Below are 25,175 nucleotides of genomic sequence, written 5' to 3' on the forward strand. Positions count from 1 at the left end.
AGTGTTTCCCCTACTTCCCTCTGCCCTTCTTGCTGCTGCCATGTAAAGAAGGACATGTTTGCTTCCCCTTCCCCCATGATTGTAAGTTTCCTGAGGCCTCCTCAACCCTGCTGAACTGTGAGTCAATTAAACCTCTTTCCTTTCTAAATTACCCAGTCTCAGGAATATCTTTATTAGCAGTGTGAGAATGGACTAATACTGGTGTGTTCCCAGACCAAACCGAGGGTCTGGCTACTTATTCTCATGGCCCAATAATGAGATACAGATGAACTGGGAAAGAAGAGAGTTTATTTCTGTAACCAGGTACAGGCAGAAGGCCTGGAAAATATCAGCAGGCCAAGTCAAAATTACAAAGCTTTCCAGAGCTTATATACCTTCTAAGCTATATGTCTACGTGTAAGTGTGCATTCATCTAAAGACATAAGCGACTAACTTCTTTGAATCTATAACTAAGGTCTGAGTTTTGAAGACCTTCCTCCAGAGAGTAAATGTACTTAATCAAGATGGGTCCAGGGGCCAGGGGTGATTACCCTTTTCTTGTCTCCTGCTAAACCATGGAGGTTTGAGGAACTCCTTTAGACCCCCCAAAAAACTTGTCAAGACCTGGGGAATTTCTTCAGACCCCCAGTAAAAACTCGTTTAATCCTAAATGGGTCGTGTTAAGAATTCCTTTGTTATCTTGTCATGCATCAAGGTCCCGGAAAGGCCTGGGCAAAACTCTTGGTGGGCTTTTGTTACATTCCAGCCTTCGTATGATGGCAATGGCTCTATCAGCTTTTTATTTTTTTATTATTTTAATTTTTAAATTTTTTTTTTTATTTTTTTTGAGACGGAGTCTTGCTCTGTCTCCCAGGCTGGAGTGCGGTGGTGCGATCTCGGCTCACTGCAAGCTCTGTCTCCCGGGTTCATGCCATTCTCCTGCCTCAGCCTCCCAAGTAGCTGGGACTACAGGTGCCCACCACCACACCCGGCTAATTTTTTGTATTTTTAGTAGAGATGGGGTTTCACCATGTTAGCCAAGATGGTCTCGATCTCCTGACCTCATGGTCCGCCTACCTCGGCCTCCCAAAGTGCTGGGATTACAGGCGTGAGCCACCGCACCCAGCCTCAGCTTTGAATCTTTAACTTCACCATTCAGTCGGTGCTGAAACAGTTGCTGGAACAGTTGTTATGAAGGCCTGCCTGTTCAGCTGTTAGTGAGATCTGGCCTGCCACAGGTGGGCAGGGGGCTAGGGAATGGGAGTGCTGATTTGTTGGGTTGGAGATGGAATCACAGGAAGTTGAGGCTGTCCTCTTGCCATGAGTCAATTCCTGGTTGGGAGCCACATGAGCAGATGAGCCAGTTTACCAGTCTAGGTAGTGCCAGCAGGAATGCAGGGTCTGAAAAATATCTCAAACACCAATCTTAGGTTCTACAATAGTGATGTTACCCATAGGAGCAACTGGCTGCATGACTCCTGAGCCATAATTCCTAAGCTTCTGGCTAATTTGAGTTTTACAAAGGCACTCTGGTCTCCAGGCAAGGACGAGGTTTGTTTCTGGAAAGGACTGTTATCATCTTTGTTTCAAAGTTAAACTATAAACTAAAATTTTCTATGGTTAGCTGGCCTATGCCCAGGAATTAATAGGGCATTTTGGAGATGAAAGGCAAGATGGAGTCAGTTGGGTCAGATCTCTTTCACTGTCATAATTCTCTCATTTTTATAATTTTTGCAAAGCCGGTTTCATTAATAGGAGGGTTGCTATTACTAGAATGCAAGTTCCATGAGGTCAGAGACTGTGTTTTGTTGCACATACTAAATAAGTATTTGTTGAATGAATAAATTCTAAGACTTTTAAGGAGTTTTTATGTTTTGTTTTTAAATTTAATTGTTTACGTTGGTAACAACTTTAAGAAGTTATAAAAACAGAAACTATATTTAAAAATGCAGTGAAAATTCTCCCTGGCCTCTTTGTCCCTGATCTGCCCAGTTGTTCCTATTCCCCAATAAGTAACCCCTCTTCTTAGTTTCTTTTTTTTTTTTTTTTTTTTTTTTGAGATGGAGTCTCGCTCTGTCGCCCAGGCTGGAGTGCAGTGGCCGGATCTCGGCTCACTGCAAGCTCCGCCTCCCGGGTTTACGCCATTCTCCTGCCTCAGCCTCCCGAGTAGCTGGGACTACAGGCGCCCGCCACCTCGCCCGGCTAATTTTTTGTATTTTTTTAGTAGAGACGGGGTTTCACCGTGTTAGCCAGGATGGTCTCGATCTCCTGACCTCGTGATCCACCCGTCTCAGCCTCCCAAAGTGCTGGGATTACAGGCTTGAGCCACCGCGCCCGGTCCCTCTTCTTAGTTTCTCATAGATCATTCCAGAGATCTTATATTATTGCTTAATTGCCCATATAGATTCTAACTTTCCTCTTTTTTTATTCAGCAAGTAGCATATTATACATGCTCTTTTGCACCTTGTTTTATCACTTAACACTGTATCTTGAAGATTTTCCACATAAGTGAATAATTCCCCATTATTTTTATAGCTGTGTAAATAAGGTACAGTACATTCATACATTCATACATTCAACAGTACACCTGTTGTCTATGATGGACATTTCAATTGCCTCCTGTGTTTTGTTTTGTTCTTACAATGATGTAATAAGACCAGTGTTTTAAAATAAAATTGTTTTGATTTCTTTATGCTTCATTAAAATAAATTGACTTGGCTGCCATGATTCCCACACTCCCACATGCTGCTTAAGGCTAAGGTTTGGGGGCCACCCATGCCTCCTTCCCTTCTGCCATAGGGCAGTAGCAGCATCCCTGGATGGTGAGTTTGGGAACTAGTTCTTTTTCCATGGAGGAAAAGCGTGTGCCCTGTCAGACCACAAGCTGCCTTGGCCTCTCCCTCCCTTGCCCATGCCAGTTCCTGCCTTATCTTTCTTTGGGATAGCTGTGGCTCTTTCAGTCCCCACACTTCTCCAGCCCCCACATTCCAGTAGTTCCAGAGCACAGCTAGCCAAGAGGTGTGTGGAGGCTGGGAGCGCCTGTGGTATTTTCCTCCATGTGGGCTGCAGGGGTTTGACCAGGGCCCACGGGTGTCATTTCCACCTGTGTAAGCTCTGCACACACTCAGAGCTGGCCCTGTGCGGGACCCCTGGCCCCCTCCTTGCCTCATCCGACCCTCTGGAATCCTGTCTGCCGCTTGCCAGGCCCCTGGTTGGTGCCCACTGAGCGTGCAGCATCCCTGATGAGCAGAGGGCACCTGGCCCTGGAGCCTGTGCCTCAGTCTGACTCCAGATGGGGTGGGTCTCCTCACGGGCCCCAGACCTGGCGGCCCCTGGATAAAGCCACATCTTCTCCATCCTCTGTGAAATGAATGGATGAATGATGAGTGGCCTTCTGGGTTTTCTGTAACCAAGCCGTAGACCCCTCTAGCCTCCCAGGGGGTCCCTCTTCTGTACAACCCTCCTTTCCTCCCTAAGCAAGGCTTCCTGGGAGGCTCTGAGTTTCCCTGACTCTTGTGAACTTGATTACCACAGCCTGCTCCTTACACTGTGGGAGAAGCAGCCTGCCCTGCTGTTTCCAGCCCTTCCTCCTACAGGAGTGGGGGCTGGTGAAGCCACCCTTCTTGGAGGGACTTACTCCCAGGCCTATAGCAGGGGTTGCGGGGGTGTATTTCATAGCCCCAAAAGACACTTAAGGGAGGAAATAACAAGCAGTCAACTCTGGCTGCTGTGTCTTGGGCATCCAAGACGCACCCCGGGCTGGCAGGGGTGGGGGTGCTGCTTCCTTCTGCATTTCCTGCCATTGTTCCTTGACCCACTTCCGGGAATTCTCCCTGGGCTGGGAGGGCTGGACAACCGCAAGGGAGGCAGAGGAGGTCTGGCTTTTCTCGACACCCTATGACCTGGCTGCTACTCTGCTCTGCTCAGTCCTGAGGGCTCCTAAGCTGGAGGTCCAGCTGCCATGTACAGCTCTCTGGTCCATGAGGCCTCCTTGGGCCCTGCCTCCCAGTCCCCAAGAAGAGAAGCCTCAGTGCTCTGGGGGATTGACAGGGAACCTAGATACCCGGGTCCTGGGGCTGACTCAGCCATTCTCCCACTTGAGCAAGTCACTCCCCTCTGCCACCCCAGTTTTCTCGTGATGGACAGGGTGACTCTGATCTCTGATGTCGCATGGACTCATGTGTCCTCTATACCTACTGTCTGGTCTTTGTGACATTGCCTAGGTCCTGAGGACAATTCAGTCAACATACCTTCTGGCACTAGCCCCTAGGATGGAGACACTACAGGACCCAAGCTTATTAAGCGATGGTAAAAACCCTGCTCCATGCTATGAAGGAATGGAACACAAATCAGTTTACATTCTAGAAAATATGGCTGCTAGCACTGTGAGGGGACTTCGAACCCTGGATTGAATATTAGTGAATATCTCTCCCCATCTATCCCCTTCTTTCAGGAAGGGTTAGAAAATGGACCTTGAGCGTATATTACATTTACTGCCTTGCTAGAAGGGCATGGGCAAGGTGACAGAGTCTGCTGCTTTCAAGAAGGATGGAAAAAGAGGGATTTCATTGTTGAGAAGCTTAAATGAGTGGCTAGTTTTTAATTTTAATTTTTATTATGATAAATAGACATAAACACTACCATTTTAACCATTTGTGAGCACACAGTTCAGTGGCGTTACGTGCATTCACGATGTCATGCAGGCATTCCCACCGTCCACCTCCAGAATGTTCTCATCTTCTAAAACTGAAACTCTGTACCTGTTCAATAATAAATCCTCACTTCCTCCTCCCCCAAGCTTGTCGCAGCCACCATTCTACTTTCTATGAATTTGACTACTCTAGCTACCTCATATAAGTGAACTCATACAATAGTTGTTGTTTTGTGACTGGCTGATTTCACTCTGCAGAATGTCTCCAAGGTTCATGATATTGTAGCATGTGTTGAAATCTTCTTTTTTGAGACTGAATAATATTCCATTGTATGGATGGACCACATCTTGTTTATCTACTCCTCTGTTGATAGAGACTTGGTTTGCTTACACCTCTTGGCTATTGTGAATAATACTGCTGTGAACACAGGTGTGCAAATATCTAGGTCTCTGATTTCAATTTCTTTTGGGGTATATATCCAGAAGTGGAATTGCTAGATCACATGCTTATTCTATGTTTAATTTTTTGAGTAACTGCTATACTGTTTCCCACAGTGGCTGCACCATTTTACATCCCTACCTGCCGTGCACAAGGATTCCAGTTTCTCCATATCCTGGCCAACACCTGTGATTTTTCTCTCCAGGAATGTGTGTGTGTGTGTGTGTGTGTGTGTGTGTGTGTGTTTATAATAGCCATCCTAATGAATGTGAAGTGGTATCTCAGTGTGAGTAATCAGTTTTAAAAATCACCTAGTGGCTGGGCGCCATGGCTCATACCTGTAATCCCAGCACTTTGGGAGGCTGAGGTGGGCAGATCACAAGCAGGAGTTCGAGACCAGCCTGGCAAACATGGTGAAACCCCATCTCTACTAAAAAATTGCAAAAATTAGCCAGGCATGGTGGCATGTGCCTATAATCCCAGCTACTCAGGAGGCTGAGGCAGGAGAATTGCTTGAACCTGGGAGGCAGAGGTTGCAGTGAGCAGAGATCACGCCACTGCACTGTAGCCTGGGCGACAGAGCAAGACTCCATCTCAAAAAAAACCAAAAGAAAAACACCTATTAGGTCAAGATTGCAGTTTTATTTCATAGGGTCATAAAAATCTGTATTCCAATCAGTATTTGCAGAGACCAGAAAAGGAATGGTCCCAGATGACAGGGGTACTGTTCATCCATCAGGAAAAAGCAATTAAGAAGTACACCTGTGGCTGTTCACCAGCCTAACATGGCCTTGTGCCCTGACAGTAATATGCAGGGTAAGTCCAGTTCCCAGGAGGCAAGCAGAAGTCACACACAGACACCAGGCAACAGGTTCTGATGGTCACAGGCCACTCTCTGCCCCTGGTTTCCTGCTGCCCCTACAGAGGGGCAGACTACATGGTGAGCCCACTGCATAGCTTCCTCTGCACTCTTTGAAGGGAGCGTGTGCCAACCATTGCACTGCCAACCTACTCTTTCCTAATAACCCATCCATGTGCCCCACCCCTCCTGTCAGTCAGAAATGCAGCCTCTGGTGTGTGTGGTACGGACCGCTCAAGGCCTCTCAGGAGTGGGGCCTGTTTCCCCCGCCCCAGTATCCTTTTCTCCCTGTCCCTGAAGACAGGAAGGTTTCTTTGCTTTTCTTGTACAATCACTGCTGGCTGAGCCCCGGGATTCCAATACAGACGGCCTGTGTAGACGTGGGTTGTATGAGCTGCTGGGGCTCAGGGGCAGTGTGGGGCTGATGAGATACTGACCTGGTGGACTGTCAAGGGCTCATGGGAAGACAACCCTTCATCTCCGTGGAGGGGCGGGAAGGGGCCAAGGTGGACCTTGGGAAAGGAAAGGTATCTCTTATATCTTCCCATGCCCAAGTATTTCCCCAGGGGCCAGGCCTTCCAGGAATGGCGCATGGTGGTGACTGGGTATGGGGGTGCAGGGGAGCCCTCGTGGGGTGCCAGGTGACTGTCAGACCAGCCTCGTCTGAGTGGTGGCAGTGAGGGGTCTGGCAGAGGAGCCAGGGTGCCTTAGGCCAGTTTTCTACATTTGACTTCTCTCTCCTCTCAGGTTCCTGGGGGAAGCCAAGGTCCCACTCCGAGAGGTCCTCGCCACCCCTAGTCTGTCCGCCAGCTTCAATGCCCCCCTGCTGGATACCAAGAAGCAGCCCACAGGGGTAAGTGCCCATCAGCCTCTGCCAGGTTATGGTCCAAGGCATTGCCAGGTGGCTTCCTCTTTGGGCCTTGCCATTCTGACCCCAGACACGTGTCTGACTTCAGCTCCCAGGAAGCAGGCCTGGCCCTCCCTGACCAGAGTTTGCCGTGTCTGGAGAGGCACTGGACTAGGGGAGATGGGAAGGGCAGAGGGAGCCCCGACGCCATCTGCAGGGCTCAAGTCAGCCTTGGCTCGCAGCAGCTTGGCCTGTCCCTTGGTCTGGGGCTGCCTGTCTGGCCACCTCCTGTCCCCAGCTTCCTGGTCAGCCTTGGCTATAGCCCACCTAGTCTCCCTGGCAGACCTCCCCTCCTCCCTCACCACCCAGCCCTCTTTTCCACATTCAGAATCTCTGAGATATCTGGGTCACAGGGCATGAGGGAGGGGGGAAACAGCCCTCTCCCCTGCCCACCGGGACCCTCTTCCTTTTCCTCCGTTGTTCTTCCTGCCCCTCCCCTGGCCTTCTCAGCACTCCCCAAGTCCAATCAGACAATTCCCAGCCCTCCTCTCTGCCTGTTATTTTTAGTGAGCTAAATATACCCTGCAGGGTTCTCTCTTCCTGGTAGAATTCTTGACCTCTCCTGTGGGCCAGCCCCGCCTTCCAGGATGTACCAGGAACCATGGATTGGAAGTACTTCCTCCCTGTGAGGTCTGGGGGATTCAGGTCCCGACTTCTCTCAGGCAGGGCAGCTGCACTGCCCCGTGGCGGGTGTGTGAGGCCAGGGCTCCTGGCTGGCTGGGTGAGTCAGGAAGTGGCTGGTCTGGGCAGATCTCTGAATGGAATGAGACTGGATGCTGAGACCTAGAGAAAAGGAACCCCTGAAGTCACACAGTCAGTGGCTGTCCCCACAGGGGCCTGGACTAGGAGCTCATCCCCTAGACCCTCTGGTGGAATGGCGGTGGATGGACTCCTGGTTCACTGAACTCCCAGTCTGCTGCCCTCCCAGTGCTGGACTTTGCTCCCGAGGGGTCTTAGGCTGGGGATGGCTGGGCTGTCTCCTTGATGGGAGATGTCACTTCCCAGGAGAGTCCATCCCTTTCCCACACAGGGCTCACTGGCAGAACGTTCTGGTTTAGAGCAGTATTCACTGAGCCTGTCTCTATCACCCTGAGTCCCCTGTCATCCTCCCTTTGAGCCTCCAGTCCCTTAACACTCCCTGTGGTCAAGGAGGACCCCAAGGAGTTCTGGAACTACCCCTTCAGGGGTCCCGAGGAGTCTCAGACCCAACCCTCGAGGCACAGAACACGGAGGGAGAGATGACAGGTACCAAGGCAGCTGGCGAGAGAGAGCCTTGGGGTCAGGCTTGGTTCTCACTTCCTTGCTGGGACGCCAGCATCTCTCCACTCCAGCTCTGTGTGCATCCATGACTGACATTTCCTGCCCTTCGGTCCCCTCCAACCTCAAAGGCCTGTCCAGCCCCAAGGCAGAACTTTCCATAGCTGGTCCCTGTTCATGGGGCCGTGCCAGGCTGGGGCCATCCCCTCCATGCTTCCCCTCGCCTACTCCTGCTCCTCATTCACACACTGTCTGGGCTTCAAGCTTACCAGCGGGGAGCCTGCTGCCTTCTCTTCCCTGGCCAGAGATTCCTGGCTGTCTGCAGAACTTTATAATCCTTCACCAACCATGTGTCCAAGAAGGGTGTGCGAGATCCAGGAGGTGGTAGATGGGAGAGAGTGCTGGACCCTGCTGGGTTGAGCCCCACTAACTGAGCACGGGCTGGAAATGGAGTGGGTAGGGGAACCTCCTCCCTGTTGCCCAGGAGGGAGTCATCACCTGTGCAGAGGGTCTAGGACCAGATTCTAGTCTGTGTGATGGCATTAAGGTCACAGAGCAGCCCCACACAGGTCGTACGACCCTATGGGCTGGGGCTTCCTGCCTGGGACCTGGGCTGGCTGCACTGTAGTGTGAGGTAGGGATAACTGGAGGTGTGCTTGGCAGGGACAGAGAGCCAACAACATTGAGGGTTCTCGCTGGCCACTCACTGAGACCTCATGTCTCAGCTGAGCCCAATCAGCAGAGCATGCCAGGTGCCCCCAGTTCATTGTAGCTCAGTTGCCTCTAAGGGCCAAGGAACCTGCTGATGGGGTGATAGGAGTGAATACAGGGCCAGTGGGCTCCTTAGGAAACTCTGGCAGACTGAGAGGCGTGGGGGAGGCCGGGAGTCCTGCCGCAGACTGACTGCCGACCCTGTTTGCCTTTTGCTCAGTGTTCTCACCCGAGTCTCTTCAGATATGGCACGCTGGGCTGTGTGCCATGTAGGATGCTAAATCTACCGTCTGGCAGCTGCTAGGTTGATGGGGGAAAACACTCCCCCTGTCCTGGAGGAACCTCCAGGCCATGGGGATTTAGGACACACGGAGGAAAAGAAGTAGCATCCTCCCAGACGTATTTTAAGAGCAGCTCACTCATGAAGGTGTGGACATGGAGAAAACTCAGTAGGCATCACACAGGCCTTAAAGCCGGAGTCGGGTCACAAAGGAGGACAAGAGCCCACGAAGCCCAGTGGTGTGCAGGTCAGGGAGCCAGGAGGCACTGTGTGTTGGGAGCAGGGACCTGAAGTGGGCAGGACAGTGCTCAGTGAGTCCCTGAGCTTTCTTCAACAGTATGGAGCTTCTCCCAACCAACCCTGGATCAACTCAGGGCCACAGCTATCCTCCGCCTGCTTCTGGAGGTTGTCTGAGGGAGAGGTGAGTGAGGGCCAGGCACATATCAGGCCTGTCTTGTCCACACGGGACATGTGTGTTAGGGGAGGTGAGAGTGGGCTGGTCTGGGTTTTGGTTTTGATGAGCTCAGTGTTGGAGAGCTGTGGTCGAGGAAGTAGGTGGCACACAATGGGTTGGGTGTGGCAGGGTGGGCAAAGGACCCCAGAGCCTGACCACACAACCTAGAGGAGGGTCACGGCCAGGGAGGGTCTGAGGAGGTCATTCGCCTTCAGTTTCCTGAACCCTCTTAGCCTGGGGCCAGACAGGAGCCTCAAGTTCTGCTGATGTTGACTGTGGGCCCCAAGGCAGCAGATGAGGGTGACCGAGGTTACCCTGCTGCAGGGCAGGATGTTCGGTGGGCACACGATTGACTGACAATGGCCTTGTGCGGGGAGAGCCCTGGAGTGCTGCTGGGCTGGAGACCTGAGGACCTGGGCTGTCAGGCGGGGGACCTGTGATGTGGAGGACCTTGAGGAGGGTCCCACTGGGACTCTAGGCCCAGGTTGTGTGGTCTGGGAGAGCACAGGGATCCTATACATCCCCCAGGAGGAAAATCTCAGCTCTGTTTGTCTAGAGAAGGAGACAGGGGCTGAGCTGTGATGTCACGGTGAGGGTACAAGGTCCTGGTCCTGGGTGGGGCCCACGGGCATGCCCACTTTCCCTTAAGAGCCTCACCAGAGCCAAAGAATTTAGGAATTCACCATCAGATCCTGAAGCCGTGGTCACTGGGGCTCATGCCCTGGTGCTGAGATCTCTTCTAGACTCTGAGCTCCAGAGCCTCTGGAGCTGCAGGGATGTCCCTGTGGCTTCCTGATGGGCAGCTAGAAGACGGACCTTGCTCTGTGCCAGAAGTCTCATTCAAGGGCCCAGAGCCACCCGGATGGTGCCAGTTCTTCAGGAGGTTGGTGTGGAGCTGTCGGTGTAGAAACACCGGATGCTTAGGAAACCCCAGGAGGGGCTGCCTAAGTGGTCTCCGGAGCCCTCTGTCTGAGAGGGCTGCTCCTGTCTGCATCCTGGAGAGGGCTGCTCCCGAGCCCCAGTGCTGAGGAGCTGGCACTGGGCATGCTGTGGAGGAGTTACACTCCGGCGGCCCCACCTCTCACAGAGACGGTGTATAGCAGCCCCCAGGTGGTGTGCAGCGACTGGATAGCAGGGTGAGCCCCTAGAAACAGGAAGGGGCGCTCTTCCAGGGGATCTGTCTCCAAGGTCAGAGGCCCAAGGGCAGCCCAGGTGTGGCCCTTTCAAGTTTTTGCTTAACTCTCCTCTCCTCACGGGGGTCCACTCAGACCGCTTGATTTAACACTGCAACCTGCAAACCCTGTTGTTGCCCTGATCTTTCTTGCTCTGGTTTACTTTTTCTTTTCTTTCTGACTTACTCTCTTCTTTATGTATTTATTTTTTTTATTATTTATTGTCTGTCTTCTCTGCCAAGACATCAGCTCCATGGAGGCAGGGGCCTTTGCCTTATTTATGGAAGTGTCCCCAGAATCCTGAACAGTGTGTTTGGCCCTGGCAGGTGCCCAACACGCATGCACATGTGCACACACACGCATGCACACACACACATCGAGGGAATGAACATGTGAGTTAATGAATGAAAGGGTCAGGCCACACATGTCAGGTAGGCCCTCACTCCTTGTCTTTCAGATGTGGGCCCAACTCGGGCCACGTCAAACAAACACCCCACCCAGGCCTGGCCTCTGGGGCCCCTGCACGGAGCCCTGCGCTCACAAGGGCCTCTTGCTTGGCTTAATTCTCTACTGTTTCCATCTTGAAATTCTTAAGGCTCACTGCATCCTTAACCTCCTGGCTCAAGTAGGCTCAAGTGATCCTCCCGCCTCAGCCTCCTGAGTAGCTGGGACTACAAGCGTGGCTACCGCGTCCAGCTAATTTTTCATTTTGGAATAATGGGCTCTGCATTTTCATTTTGTGCTGGGCCTGCACATTATGCAGCTGGTCCTGACCTCATGCTACTCTTGGAGGGCTGGAGTCAGCATGGATGGGCAGCGGGCTTTATTTGTCTCCTGGCCCATCATTCTGAACTTGAGTGTGCTGTTCTCCAGTTAAGGACTTTCTCCTACATAACCAAAACACAGCCTTCCAAAGGACGAAACTAACATGGACACAGCACTCTCATCTAATTCCCAGACCCCAGTCCCGGCTCATTCATTTTTCCCACAGTGTCCTTTGTAGCAGAAGGATCCCACTGAGGCTCATGTGTTGCACCTAGTTGTTCTGTTTCTTCAGTTTTCTTCCGTTTGGAATACTTCCTCAGTCTTTCTTTGACTTTTATAACCTTATAGCTGGCTATTTTTTTGAAATTCAGGCAAATTGCTTGTAGAATGTCCCCCACGCTGGTTTTGCCTGATGTTTCCTGCATTAAGATTTAGGCTGTGCATCTTGGGTGTGAGTGTGACACTGATGCTGCGTGGCTCTCTTTGTGCCCTATCAGGTGGGATGATTGTGATTCGTTTGGTCACCGCACTGCTAACTGTGATCATTTGATTACACTAGCATCTGCTGGGTGTCCCTGCTAGTCATTCATCTACTCCCCGTTCTCATGTCAGAATTTTGTGACTCTGTAATATCCTCTTTGTCATCTAACCTTTACCCATGAGTTCCATGAGCTGTTTATTTTTATTTTTATTTTTATTTCTTTTGAGATGGTGTGTCACTCTGCCGCCCAGGCTGGAGTGCAGTGGTGAGATCCCGGCTCACTGCAGCCTCTGCCTCCTGGGTTCAAGCAATTCTCCCACCTCAGCCTCTCGAGTAGCTGGGATTACAGGGGCATGCCACCACACCTGGCTATTTTTTGTATTTTTAGTAGAGACGGTGGGGGGCGGTGGTTTACCAAGTTGGCCAGGCCTTGGTCTTGAACTCCTGACCTCAGGTGATCCACCTGCCTCGGCCTTCCAAAGTGCTGGGATTACAGGTGTGAGCCACTGTGCCCAGCCTCCATGAACTGTTTTTGTTTTTGTTTTGAGACTGGTCTCGCTCTGTTGCCCAGCTGGAGTGCAGTGGTGTAATCATGGCTTACCGCAGCCTTGCCCTCCCTGGCTCAAGTGATACTCCTGCCTCAGCCTCCTGAGTAGCTGGAACTACAAGCGTGGACCACCACGCCTGGCTAATTTTTTATTTTTTGTAAAGATGGGGGGTCTCACTATGTTGCCCAGGCTGGTTTTGAACTCTGGGCTCAAGAAATCCTCCTGTCTCAGCCTCCCAAAGAGCTGGGATTACAGGCGTGAGTCACTGCACCTGGCCATACCAGGAGTTTTAACATCACTGCTGTTTCTTGGTTGAATTCATTATTGCTTTGATGATTGCTAAATAGTGATATTCTCAGTTATTTTTCCTGCATTAGTCAGTTGGCATTTTGTGGTCAGGAAAAGCTTTCTCCTCTCCTATTTATTTATTGCAATATGGATTTGTGTGTTTCTGTTTTATTCAATTGTTTAACCTGTTACTGTTATTCTGTATTTTCATGTTTCTGTTGTCTCAGATTTGGCCTGTGGGAGCTCTTGAAAGTTGGCTTCTGTGTCTTTTTGACATGTTTTTACTTTTTATTATTTATTTATTATTTTGTTTTATGTTTTTGAGGTGGAGTCTCACTCTGTCACCCAGGCTGGAGTGCAGTGGTGTGATCGACTCATTGTAACCTCTGCCTCTGAGGTTCAAGCAGTTCTCTTGCCTCAGCCTCCCAAGTAGCAGGGATTACAGGTGCATGCCACCATGTCTGGCTAATATTTTTGTATTTTTAGTAGAGACAGGGTTTCACCGTGTTGGCCAGGCTGGGCTCAAACTCCTGACCTCAAGTGATCTGCCTGGCTCGGCCTCCCAAAGGGATTACAGGTGTGAACCACCTTGCCCAGCCTCTTTTGACGTGTTTTTAAGAATCATTCATTCATTAAGCATTTCCTTCCTTTCTGGCGCAAGAAGATGGTCCAGGCTCATTTTGTATCTTCTCTGCCCTAGCCCTGGAAGTAGTTATTTCTCCAAAGAGCCCGACTTACCTTTCGCTGAAGTGGAAGAAAGTCCCAGGACAGTTGTTAAAAGTGCAAATACCCAGGGCCACCCTAGACCTACTGAACTGGCATCTCTAGGAGTCAGGTGTGGCGTCTGGAGGGACAGGAAGGCTCTTTCTTTTCTTCCCCTCCACCGGGTTGCAGGAACTGAGGGGACTGACTGCTCAAGTGGCGACACCTGGTGGTGATTCAGGAACCCACAGGGCAGGTTATGGCCATGCCTTGGGTGAGGGAATTCGAGGGTCGCAGTTGCCTTTGTCGACCTCCTCCTGAGTCTCCTGGGATGCTGAGCTGGCTCTTGCCTCCTTCCTCAGTGTTCTGTGCCTTGCTTTCCACCAGTGCTGCTCTCCCTTAGTGTGGCTGTTCCGGGCCCCAGTCTGGAGAGTTCAAGCTCAAGAGTGGAGTGTGTCAGGAGCCTTCAGGCCTTTCTGTCTTGGGACTGAGTTTGCTCCGTGAGTCCCTGGACGTCCCTAACATCATTCAGCAGAAAGGTCCAGTGAACTAGCGAGAGCCACTGAGAGGGACATTATGCCTCAGTAAAAACTGTGTTTATAAAGGGTTTGTCAAAACCTGGGGAGAGCTTATTGTCTGACATTCAGTAAAAGAAAATCATTTTGCATACAGCAGACCTGTCTACTATTTGTTTGAAAGATTGGAGAGAACTGGAATGTGGAGTCAGGGAATTATGGACAATTGGTTTTCTTTTCTTTTCTTTTCTTTTGAGACGGAGTCTCGCTCTGTCACTCAGGCTGAAGTGCAGTGGCGTGATCTCGGCTCCCTGCAAGCTCCACCACTCAGGTTCATGCCATTCTCCTGCCTCAGTCTCCCAAGTAGCTGGGACAACAGGCACCCGCCACCACGCCCGGCTAATTTTTTGTATTTTTAGTAGACACGGGGTTTCACCGTGTTAGCCAGGATGGTCTTGATCTCCTGACCTCGTGATCCGCCTGCCTCGGCCTCCCTAAGCGCTGGGATTACAGGCGTGAGCCACCGCGCCCAGCCGACAATTGGTTTTCTTTTGCATTATTTTTCCAAAGCTTTCTGTGCTTCCCAAACTTTCTTAGAGTATCTGTTGCGCTAATTTGAGAGAATGGCTGCCCCAAGAGGCTTACTGGGCCTGTGGTGCCAGGGCAGGGCTCAGGCAGGCCCAGGAGCAACCAGGCTGCAGAGCCTGCTGAGGTTGTGCCATTCCCAGGTTCGGGGTGAGGGTTGGGGTGGGCACATGGGCAACTCGACCTTGTCTGTGAGGGATGTCACCAGTCCCTCTCCTCTCTGGCCGGTGCAAGCGGGGGCAGCTGAGGATGTGGTGGGGTCAGGAGGGAAGAGGGCTCCGCAAGGCTGGCAGCACGCTGAGACCCTCTCAGTGCTAGCTGCAGCCTGAGCAAAGCAGAGCAAAGCTGAGTCGTCCCTGGAGAAGTAGGGGCGAGCCATTGACTGAGCAGAGTGGCCAAAGGGACATTTTCCTGAAGACAGGCCGAGTGGAGAGTGGGAAAAATCCTGCAAGAGAGGTTGGATCCCTGATTCATTTACAGAAGCCCACTACGTGCTACATCAACTAATTCACTCCACATTTGACCTGTGAGGAATCAGGAAACTGAGGCGAGGGAGGTCACAGATCTTGCCTAAGGTCACACAGCTCCTGAGTGGTGGAAACTGACCCCAGATTCTGTGCTTCGAACCACCTGACTATGCTGATAGGTCCCTGGGGGTGCCTTTGCCACAGCCTCCTGCAAACCTGGCTCTTGTCAGAGCCATATTCCTTGGTGGAGGGATGCCAGAAACAGGGAAGATACCGGAGGGCAGTGGTCCGAGGCCAGTGTACTTACCTGTCTCCCATGTCTCATCTCTTCCAGGCCTCGCTGGTCCTGCAGGTGTCCTACACACCGCTGCCTGGAGCTGTGCCCCTGTTCCCGCCGCCTACTCCTCTGGAGCCCTCCCCAACTCTGCCTGACCTGGATGTAGTGGCAGGTGAGTAGCCTACATTGGCCTGGCCGAGCCCCAGCAAGAAGGCCGGCAGTGGCACTTGAGCCTGGGGGCTGGGAGCTGCAGCGAGGCTTCCCAGCCTTTGCTGCCCGCCCCAGGTTGGGGGCTGCCCAGGCCTGGAGAGAAGAGGGTGCAGTGGGTGGGAAGTCCTGAGGGTTGCCTTCTGCCGTGCAGAAAGAAGGGGCAGCAGGCAGGTTCCCTTGGGCGCTGCAGCGAGTAGTGTGAGGATGCCTTCCAGCCCCAGCTGCCTGGGGACCGGGCTGAGCCCAGACTGGGTGTTCTGAGCTGTGCAGCTCTCAGAAGGGTGTGTGGGGACGGGGTCTGGCTCAGGTGATACCTGAGGCACCACAAACTCCCCAGAACCAAATGCTTCCCTGCCTCAGGACCCAGCAGGCCTTCGGTGATGGTGTGTGACAAAAAACTAGTTTTTTTCTTAAAAGAGCCCTGAGCTGAACTTCAGGGTTCCAGTCCTACCTTTGACACTGAGTCCCTGTGTGACTTTGGGCTGATTACTTTCCCTCTCTGGGCCCATAGATTATTTGTGAAGGGAGCAGACTAAATTAGCTAAGTGCTGTGCCTGTCTCAGCTCTCTTCACTTGGATCTGCCAACCTGGTCATCCCGGGGTGGCTGGCTCGCCAGTGGTGGGCCTGGGCGTGGGAGCCTCCATGTGGTCCAGCCTGCTGGGGTTGGGAGGAAGCTACACAGACGGGCTAGGGGGCACTTGCCCATGGGAAAGATTCTAGAGTTTTTCTCTTAGTGAAGGGAGCTAGAAGCAAGCACAGCATTAAAACCCGAGCAGCCCATGTTTCAACTGAGTGTGCCCTGTGCCTGATCTGGGACCAGCCCAGCAAAGGGCTCTGTGGTGAGGTCGGCAGAGCAGAGCCATCTCATTGGGGCTCAGCACTGTCCGAGCTTAGAGACGGGAGATCAGTTTGGACTGGAGTAACCTGGTAATCCTGAGCTGTGCAGCTGGAGTGGGCTCAGGGGAGGAAGGAGAGGTGCCCCTGGTGGCAGAGGGTGGGGAGCGGGGAGGACCCGAATGCTCTGGGACCATGTTGAGGTGGATCTGACAGAGTTAGGTGCAGGCCAATCAGGGGAGGCTTCCGGACACACCTGGGAGGTGGTGAGAATTGACAGGTGCCACTGGGCACCACAGCTATTTCTGAGCTTTGCACCAGGCTGGGGTGGGCGGGGAAGGCAGGGTTGGGGCTGGGGGTGCAGTAGGTTGGTTTTCCTCACCCCAACCTCCTCCCTCCCCTCCCGGGGTTATGCCCTGCCCACAAGACAGGCGGGGGACAGAGCCGGGCCGAGACTTGGTCCCTGCTCAGTGACAGCACCGTGGACACGAGATACTCTGGAAAGAAGTGGCCGGCCCCCATGGGTGAGACACGGGCCAGGACTGTCCTGATCCCAGACCCTCCCTGTAACTGTCTCACTCGCTGCCATGGTCAGCTCGCTGGAGTGGGCCCAGGTGGCAGAGGACTCATCCTGCAGGACTTGGTGGGTGGGAGGGCTAGGCCATTCTGTTTTCTTCCTGTTGACTAACTGGTCTGACTGCCCTCAAGTTTCAGCTGTTGAAAGCTCCTCTTCTTTCTACCTTATCCATCCTGGCTCACTGATGGGAAGGGAGGAGGGAGAGGAAGAGGGGTGAGTCTTAGTGCCCATGCCTTTTGGATCTTCTGCCCCCTGGGCTGGGTCCCAGGGGCAGGGACAGGGCCAGAGGGACCCAGGCCTCATTAGGGTCCTCTCCTCTTAGACACAGGAGGAGAGGAAGACACAGAGGACCAGGGACTCACTGGAGATGAGACAGAGCCATTCCTGGATCAAAGCGGAGGGCCGGGGGCTCCCACCACCCCAAGGAAACTACCTTTGCATCCTCCACCCCACTACCCCGGGATCAAAAGAAAGCGAAGTGCACCTACATCTAGAAAGCTGCTGTCAGACAAACCGCAGGACTTCCAGGTGATGAACAGGCTTTCTCTGACCCCAGGCTCCTCTTCAACCATCAGCTGCTGGTGCCAGGCACCTGCCTGGTTTGTCCAGCTTCAGGGGAAGATGTGTGTGGGATCCTCAGGGCCCTCCTGCGGGGAGAACCTGTAGTTTTCCTGGGTCTGGGCAGATGCCGAACAGGGAGTTCACATCTTAGGTCCACAGAACAAGCTTCTGCCCAGCCCCGTGGTTTTGTACTTAAAAAACAAAACAGGCCGGGCGCGGTGGGTCACGCCTGTAATCCCAGCACTTTGGGAGGCCGAGGCGGGCGGATCACAAGGTCAGGAGATCGAGACCACGGTGAAACCCCGTCTCTACTAAAAATACAAAAAATTAGCCGGGCGCGGTTGTGGGCGCCTGTAGTCCCAGCTACTCGGGAGGCTGAGGCAGGAGAATGGCGTGAACCCGGGAGGCGGAGCTTGCAGTGAGCCGAGATCGCGCCACTGCACTCCAGCCTGGGCGACAGAGCGAGACTCCGTCTCAAAAAACAAAACAAAACAAAACAAAACAAAACAAAACAACAAAAAAACTCACTGCAGAGATTCAGCATGTCTTTGCATCTCCGATCTGTTTTTCTAACCAGGGAGTATCCAGCCAGCAAGCTCCTGGCTATTCAGGTGTGGTCTGTGTCCAGCACCTTCTGCATCACCTGTGTACTTGTTAGAGATGCAGGGTCTACCCAGACCTACTCTACCAGAATCTGCATTTTAACAAGATCCTTACATCAGAGAAGCTCTGTCTAACATCTTTTTTCTCCCTATATCTATCTCCCTGCATAAAGCCATGGATTTTTCTGAGAGTCATATGGAATTTGAATTTGTTCAAGCTCGTCACAGAATAAAAACTATTAATGTTAACACTTCGACACATTTTTATCCAAAAATCCATCCCATTTTACTTGCTTTTAACTTTGGTCCTTTGCCTATTTTTTTTTTTCTGTTCAAAATAATTTTCTATTTTGATGTAGTCACACAGTGATATTTAACTCTTTACAACTACTTTTAAGGTTAAAAGCAGGAACCTGAAATCTCTATTTATAATACTAAGTGCAACAAATTGCAAAAATATGTTTCTATTCTAAATCATGGTAATTTACGTAGAAGTCCTAGCTCTAACCACTGTTTGCCCCAAGAGACAAAATTCTAGCCCCTGTGCTATTATTCCCCAAACACGTTCATACTGCCTTTGTTCTCTTTATGGAAATAACATATGTTTATTTTAGAAAGTTTGGAAAATATATTAAAATGAGGAGATTAAAAATCACTCATCCATCTTCCCATTGCCTTAATATTGTAAAATTTCATATTTTAAAATATCTTACCTAATGTTTGGAAGCATAGATGTTCCTGAAGTCTTCATTTACTTACGGCTCAATGGAAAAAGTTCTTAATTTATTTCTCAGACTGTAAGAAAGCATTGCATCTTATAAAGAATAAAGACTATTTCTGGGGTCACTTCACTGTGTAAGTTCGACCTCTGAGGGAATTGTCAATAAAGAACATTCAGGCCACTTAAAAATGCCAGTATCAATGGGGTCTTGGGTGGGGCTTGTGCCAATGGCTGAATGACATAAATGGGGGCTGTGTCTGCCCACCCCTGGGGTTTAATGTGGGTAGCTGACGAGGGGCAGCCTGGCAGCTCTTCTATGGAGCTATGGAATTTTCTATAGATGTAAGGGGCCTTGGTGGGAAAATATCATAGTTCATATAATGCTCTTCCTAATTCCTTTCTAATACTTTTCCCAAGAAGCCAGTGGTGAGATGGTTCCTGAGATTTCTGACTCTTGGGGTGGATGGTGGGTGGTCCTTAACTCTTCCCCCTTCCTCCTACTCTTTCCTCCTTCTGGTTTTCAGATTAGGGTCCAGGTGATCGAGGGGCGCCAGCTGCCCGGGGTGAACATCAAGCCTGTGGTCAAGGTTACTGCTGCAGGGCAGACCAAGCGGACACGGATCCACAAGGGAAACAGCCCACTCTTCAATGAGGTGGGAGACACGGGGCATGAGGGCCAGAACCTTGGTGGGCCTTCCCATCTGGAAGCCCAGTGCAGACACCTGGCAATTCATTCAAGAGTGTTTACATATGGCGCTGACCTTGTGTGGTGAGATGTGCTGGCTCCCAAGGAGGTTATCTGTGGGGCTGGAGAAAGGGCTCCTGCTCTTACTTCTCCTGCTGCTCCACATCCCTGTCACCCTATACGGCCAGCCACTCACCCAACCCTGAAATGACCATGTCTGTGAGGCCAGGGGCAGATCACCCCAGAACTTGTCCAATCCCCAATGCTGAGCCCAATCCACATTTTCCGAGGGGACTAAACTGCTAGGCGTGGAGGCTTGCGGGGGTGGTCCTCCCTCTCCCTGGCCTGAGGGGTCAGCAGGCACTGGTATGTCTCCCTTTGCTCTGAACCAACAGACTCTTTTCTTCAACTTGTTTGACTGTCCCGCGGAGCTGTTCGATGAGCCCATCTTTATCACGGTACGTCTCAGCAGTCAAAGTGTTCTCCGTGGGCTGTATGTACGCACATAGGTGTCAGTGCACGCAGGTGTGTGTGTGTGTATGTGTGATTGTGCATGTGTGTGCATGCGTGTGTGTGCCTGTCAGTGTGTGTGTGTGTGTGTGTGTGTGTGTGAGAGGGAGGCGTGTTAAAGCCTGACACGTGGATGATGTGGAGTAACTCACAGTCAGGCCCTACGGGTCACAGAAATGCCTACAACAGCTCAGCTGGAGGCAGCAGCTGCAGGAGACCCCACTGCTCAGCATCCCCCTGGGGTCTCAGGTCAGGGTCCTTGAATCACTTGTGGCAATGAACATTTAAGTTTCCATCTTATTTTGTTAATCCACGTGCCTGCTTCTGATGGAGATTCTCTTTCTCTGGGCCTTGGCTCTTCCCCCATCTCCTCTGAAAGGCACTACAGCCAAGCGGCTGAAAGTGTAGGCTCTGGCACTAGGGTGGATTCCAGCTCTGTCTATGCCATGTAGGGGTTGTGTGTTTCTGTACAAGTCTCTGTGCCCCTGTTTCATCCGTGAAATGGGGATAATGACAGTATCTGCTGATGGGGTTCTTGTGAGGGCTAAATATTGCTTAGAACAATCTCTGGAATTGAGTAAGTGTGAAGCGTTGGCAGTTATTGTTTGGGAGGGAAGAGCTATTGGGTTGGCCGTGTGGGCCACATGTTCCCTGTGAATGTGAGTTTCCGTGATCTTTCTCTGCAGGTGGTAGACTCCCGTTCTCTCAGGACAGATGCTCTCCTTGGGGAGTTCCGGGTAATTGCTTATTTTCAATGAAAGCAGTCAGTTCTCACTTCTCCGTGTTGGTGGAGCTTCTGTGGGCCATGGGCAGGGGTGGCACTCCAGAGATCCTGTGTGTCTCTGCTTTGGGAAAATATTATTTCAAAAAACAACACCAAACCCTCTGCACAGCATCTCCTTTCACCCCAGAAAACCTCTCCACAAAGGTAGAAGAGAAAGAAAGCACTTTTCTATCATTGAAGAGGCCTTAAACCAGAGTGAGATGCACATCACAGGCAATGATCTGCTAAGATGCTGCAAAGACAGAAAGAAATCTCATGCTAATTTAGCCAGCGGGTTCAACTGATTGCCCACCACATACATTCTCAAGAGACATCATGCCCCACCCTCAGATCAGGGGACTTAACATTTCAGACCTCCTGAAAATGACATTTGTATACTAAAGCTGACAAAAGACTTATTTAGTTTCTTAAAAATATGTACGGCACCGTTGGTCACACCGAGTTCATCCCAAAGTCACCTGGTAATCGGAGTGACCATCTATGTTAGCTATTGTGTCCAGAAGACCAAACAAAAATGAAACTCGTATTTTTATGGCAGGAAGTAGTTTAACAACTTGGAGCCAGGTGCGCACAGGAGTTAGGCTCCTATCTTCCCACAGAAGCTGGGACATAGGGGAGCCATCTCCCTTGGTGTTTACACTTCAGACGTCCTGAGAATGACACTTGTATACTAAAGCTGACAAAAGGCTTATTTAGTTTCTTTAAAAGATGCATTTCAAAGAGACAGGGAAAGTGTAATATATTTACAAGTTTTCTAAGGTAAGTGTTCTGACAAAAAGTGAGGGGAGGGAAGTACTTCTTCCCTTATTTCCAACAGGCAGAATCAAGACCCTTATTTGTAATTTGGATTTTCCCCCACCTCTGGGAAGGCAGTGTGAGATCTGAGTTTGGGCAGCCCTTCTTCTCATCCTGGCCATCTTGGGCCAGTGAGACTCAGTGCTCTCTGCCCTGATGTCACTCTCACTCTGGATTGGGAGTGGGGTTCAGATGTGGATCCCTGAGGGAGGGAGAGGCAATGAAGAGAGGGGAACCCTGCCCCAGCCTCCTCACTTGTCCCAGACAGTCCAGAAGTAAATAGTCCTATTCTGAGAACCGAGAACCAATGGATTTAACAGATTACGTAAAGCAAAAGTAACTAGTAATTGCACAGACTAAAGGAGACCTGTATTATTATTATTATCATCATCATCATCATCATCATCATTATTTTGAAATGGAGTCTTGCTCTGTCACCCAGGCTGGAGTGCAGTGGTGTGATCTCAGCTCACTGCAACCTCTGCCTCCCGGGTTCAAGTGATTCTCCTGCCTCAGCCTCCCAAGTTTCTGGGATTACAGGTGTGTGCCACCATGCCAAGCTAATTTTTTTTTTTTTTGGTAATTTTAGTAGAGGCAGGGTTTCACCATGTTGGTCAGGCTGGTCTTGAACTCCTGACCTTGTGATCTGACCTCCTTGGCCTCCCAAAGTGTTGGGATTACAGGCATGAGCACTGTGCCTGGCCTGCACGGTGTTTTAATGTAATTTGATGTAATTGTTATTAATTTTCTCATTTTGAAATTTTCAAGGATTTATCAAAAGGAAAGAAAGAGCACAAGCTTATTTTTACCCTCTCCCCTCTATCCAAGTGTATTATGCCTTCCTTCTTTACATTTGTATTTTAAATACAAATTTAAAATAAGGGGCTTGTATTCTACCTGTTGTCAGAACAGTTACCTTAGAATTATTTATTCTGCACAATATATAATTGCTGGGACCAGGCGTGGTGGCTCATGCCTGTGATCCCAGTGCTTTGGGAGGCCGAGGTGGGCAGATCACTTGAGGTCAGTAGTTGAAGACCAGCCTGGCCAACATGGTAAAACCCCGTCTCTACTAAAAATACAAAAATTAGCTGGGCGTGGTGGTGGGTGCTTGTAATCCCCGCTACTCGGGAGGCTGAGGCAGAAGAATTGTTTGAACCTGGGCGGCAGAGGTTGCAGTGAGCCGAGATCGCACCACTGCCCTCCAGCCTGGGCGACAGAGCGAGACTCCATCTCAAAAAAAAAATTGCTGGGTTGGACCCGATGGCTAGATCAGCAGGTGAGATTTCGATGTCTTCCCAAATCATTGCCTGTGGAAAGAAGTCACAAGATAAAAAACTAAATCTGTTTACCTGGAGAAGCATTTTTTAAAAGAATGAGTTTGAGCCTGAGTCATTCTGTAACAAATTAAATCTTAATTATGTTTTGAGTCTCTTTACATTCTTGTTCTGAGAACCCAAGGGTTAAGTCAAAAAATTATTTTACTTGTATCTAATTATAAAAGTAATCTATGATTTAAAAAAATAGACAACTTTTTAGAGCTGTTTTAGATTCACAGCAAAAATTGAGTGGAATGGACACAGTTCCCAAATACTCCCTGCCCCCCGCCCCCGCTGCGGCCTTCCCCACTGTCACCATCCCAGTAATCTATGGATTTTTAATAGAAAATTGTAAAACACAGGAAGGAATAAAAAATGAAATAAAAATCACCCCAATCTACCATGCAGAGATAACATAGTCCTATTGTGTGAATTTCCTTTCCTCTTTTTTTTTAGACGGATTTTTGCTCTTGTTGCCAAGGCTGGAGTGCAATGGCGTGATCTCAACTCACTGCAACCTCCACCTCCTAGGTTCAAGTGATTCTCTTGCCTCAGCTTCCCAAGTAGCTGGAATTACAGGCATGCGCCCCCACACCCGGCTATTTTTTTTTTTAAATTTTATTTTTAATAGAGATGGAGTTTCACCATGTTGGTCAGGAGGCTGGTCTCGAACTCCTGACTTCAAGTGATCCACCTGCCTCGACCTCCCAAATTGCTGGGATTATAGGCATGAGCCAACACGCCCAGCCTCCTTTCCTCTTTCTTTTCTGTACATAAGCATTCTTTATCAAACTGGGATCAAAATGTATTTCACTTTCTTTTCATATAGTATCAAATGGTGAATGTTTCCCTGTGCTTCCGAAAGTTCTTCAAAAACATGGTTTTTAATGGAATCGTGTAATGCACCACACTTTGTTTAATGCTTCAGCGGCAAGAGTTTGATTTGTGTCTCCTCTCGTTGATTGCAGATGGACGTGGGCACCATTTACAGAGAGCCCCGTGAGTTCTCACCACTTTGGCTGTATCCTTGCATTTTGGTTCTAGAGGCTGACTGGGGACACCCATTTGGGATCCTCACTGTCTCTCCTGGGGGTTTTAGAATCTAGAGGAAGGGTTTGATCTTGGGAGAGAAGGCAGGTCATTCATCCTCCATGTGAGACAAGCCCTCTGGAGCGTGTAACGCTCACCTGTGTCTCCGCTGGCCCATTCAGGGAGGCTAGATCTGAAAGGCCCCATTACTGGAGACTGGGCTCACGGCAGACAGGGACAGGTCATTTGGGTGACAAACCAGGATTTCTCCTCACCCTGGTTTCCATTCTGGTCTGGTCACTTCTTGAAGGGGAGGAAAATGGCCTGGGTTTGGCTCTGCCAGCCTCTTACAGGGTTAATATTTCTGACTCTGACCGCATGAACACTCAAAGTACCTTTTGATTCTAGAATCTGAGTCCTGGGCTCTTGGCCCAGTGGATGAATCCTTTACGTCCCCTGTGCAGTCCATCCTGGGCTCCTGGATGTGGTCACAGGCTGGGGTCTTCTGATTCTGGGATCACCAGTGGATGTTGTCTCTCTTAGGGCACGCCTATCTCAGGAAGTGGCTGCTGCTCTCAGACCCTGATGACTTCTCTGCTGGGGCCAGAGGTTACCTGAAAACAAGTCTTTGTGTGCTGGGGCCTGGGGATGAAGCGCCTGTGAGTACATTTCCCTGGGTCTTCCTTACGGTCCCCCATGCAGCACTTGGTGGTGGGGGCACCAAACCACAAACACTCTTTTTTTTTTCTGATTTAAACTAATATATGGTAATTAATGAGAAATGTAGAACATGTAGAAAGGCATTAATGAAAAATGAGTGCTCTGGGTGCAAGGTATTAATAAAAAATGAATCACTCATAATCCTACCACTCTGAGAGAGCTGTTATTATCTCATTGCACATCCCTCTGGAATGGCACACACACACATATTTTCCTTTTTGCAACAGTGAGCTTATTCTATATATATTATGTTGTGACTTGAATTTCATTGCCTAAGAATGTATCATGCTCATCTCTACATGTCAGTAAGTAAAGTTATAAGTTGGAGGTGGTAAGAATGAGAAAAGTGTTGAGAGCAGGGGAGGTATCCGCATCTTTGTATGTGTGAGAGGAGGAGAAAAGGTTTGGAATCATCTTTGTGCAAGAGGAATGACGGGCTAGATTTAATGAAAGGATTTCTGCACAAACACCAGAGTGCCCACTCTGGGTT

The 25,175-nt window shown here is 50.3% G+C and overlaps 1 protein-coding gene across 23 annotated transcripts in view; it reads left to right on the plus strand.

Annotated features, from left to right (window-relative positions):
* LOC105465246 (dysferlin) overlaps positions 1 to 25,175 on the plus strand; it is a 233,762-nt gene that overhangs the window by 45,025 nt on the left and 163,562 nt on the right. For 13 of the 23 annotated variants that reach the window (XM_071076889.1, XM_011713554.3, XM_011713556.3 and 10 more), the window contains exons 4-12: positions 6,676 to 6,781; positions 15,395 to 15,509; positions 16,814 to 16,906; positions 17,282 to 17,487; positions 19,368 to 19,496; positions 19,924 to 19,986; positions 20,725 to 20,775; positions 23,905 to 23,935; positions 24,509 to 24,624. In XM_071076889.1, coding sequence (XP_070932990.1) covers positions 6,676 to 6,781; positions 15,395 to 15,509; positions 16,814 to 16,906; positions 17,282 to 17,487; positions 19,368 to 19,496; positions 19,924 to 19,986; positions 20,725 to 20,775; positions 23,905 to 23,935; positions 24,509 to 24,624 — 910 coding nt within the window. The remainder of the gene's footprint in view (positions 1 to 6,675; positions 6,782 to 15,394; positions 15,510 to 16,813; positions 16,907 to 17,281; positions 17,488 to 19,367; positions 19,497 to 19,923; positions 19,987 to 20,724; positions 20,776 to 23,904; positions 23,936 to 24,508; positions 24,625 to 25,175) is intronic. The other 10 variants (XM_071076895.1, XM_011713559.3, XM_011713563.3 and 7 more) reach the window with 1 other exon arrangement.

Source organism: Macaca nemestrina, chromosome 13 (genome assembly GCF_043159975.1).
Source record: "Macaca nemestrina isolate mMacNem1 chromosome 13, mMacNem.hap1, whole genome shotgun sequence".
In the NCBI taxonomy this organism is placed as follows: domain Eukaryota; kingdom Metazoa; phylum Chordata; class Mammalia; order Primates; family Cercopithecidae; genus Macaca; species Macaca nemestrina.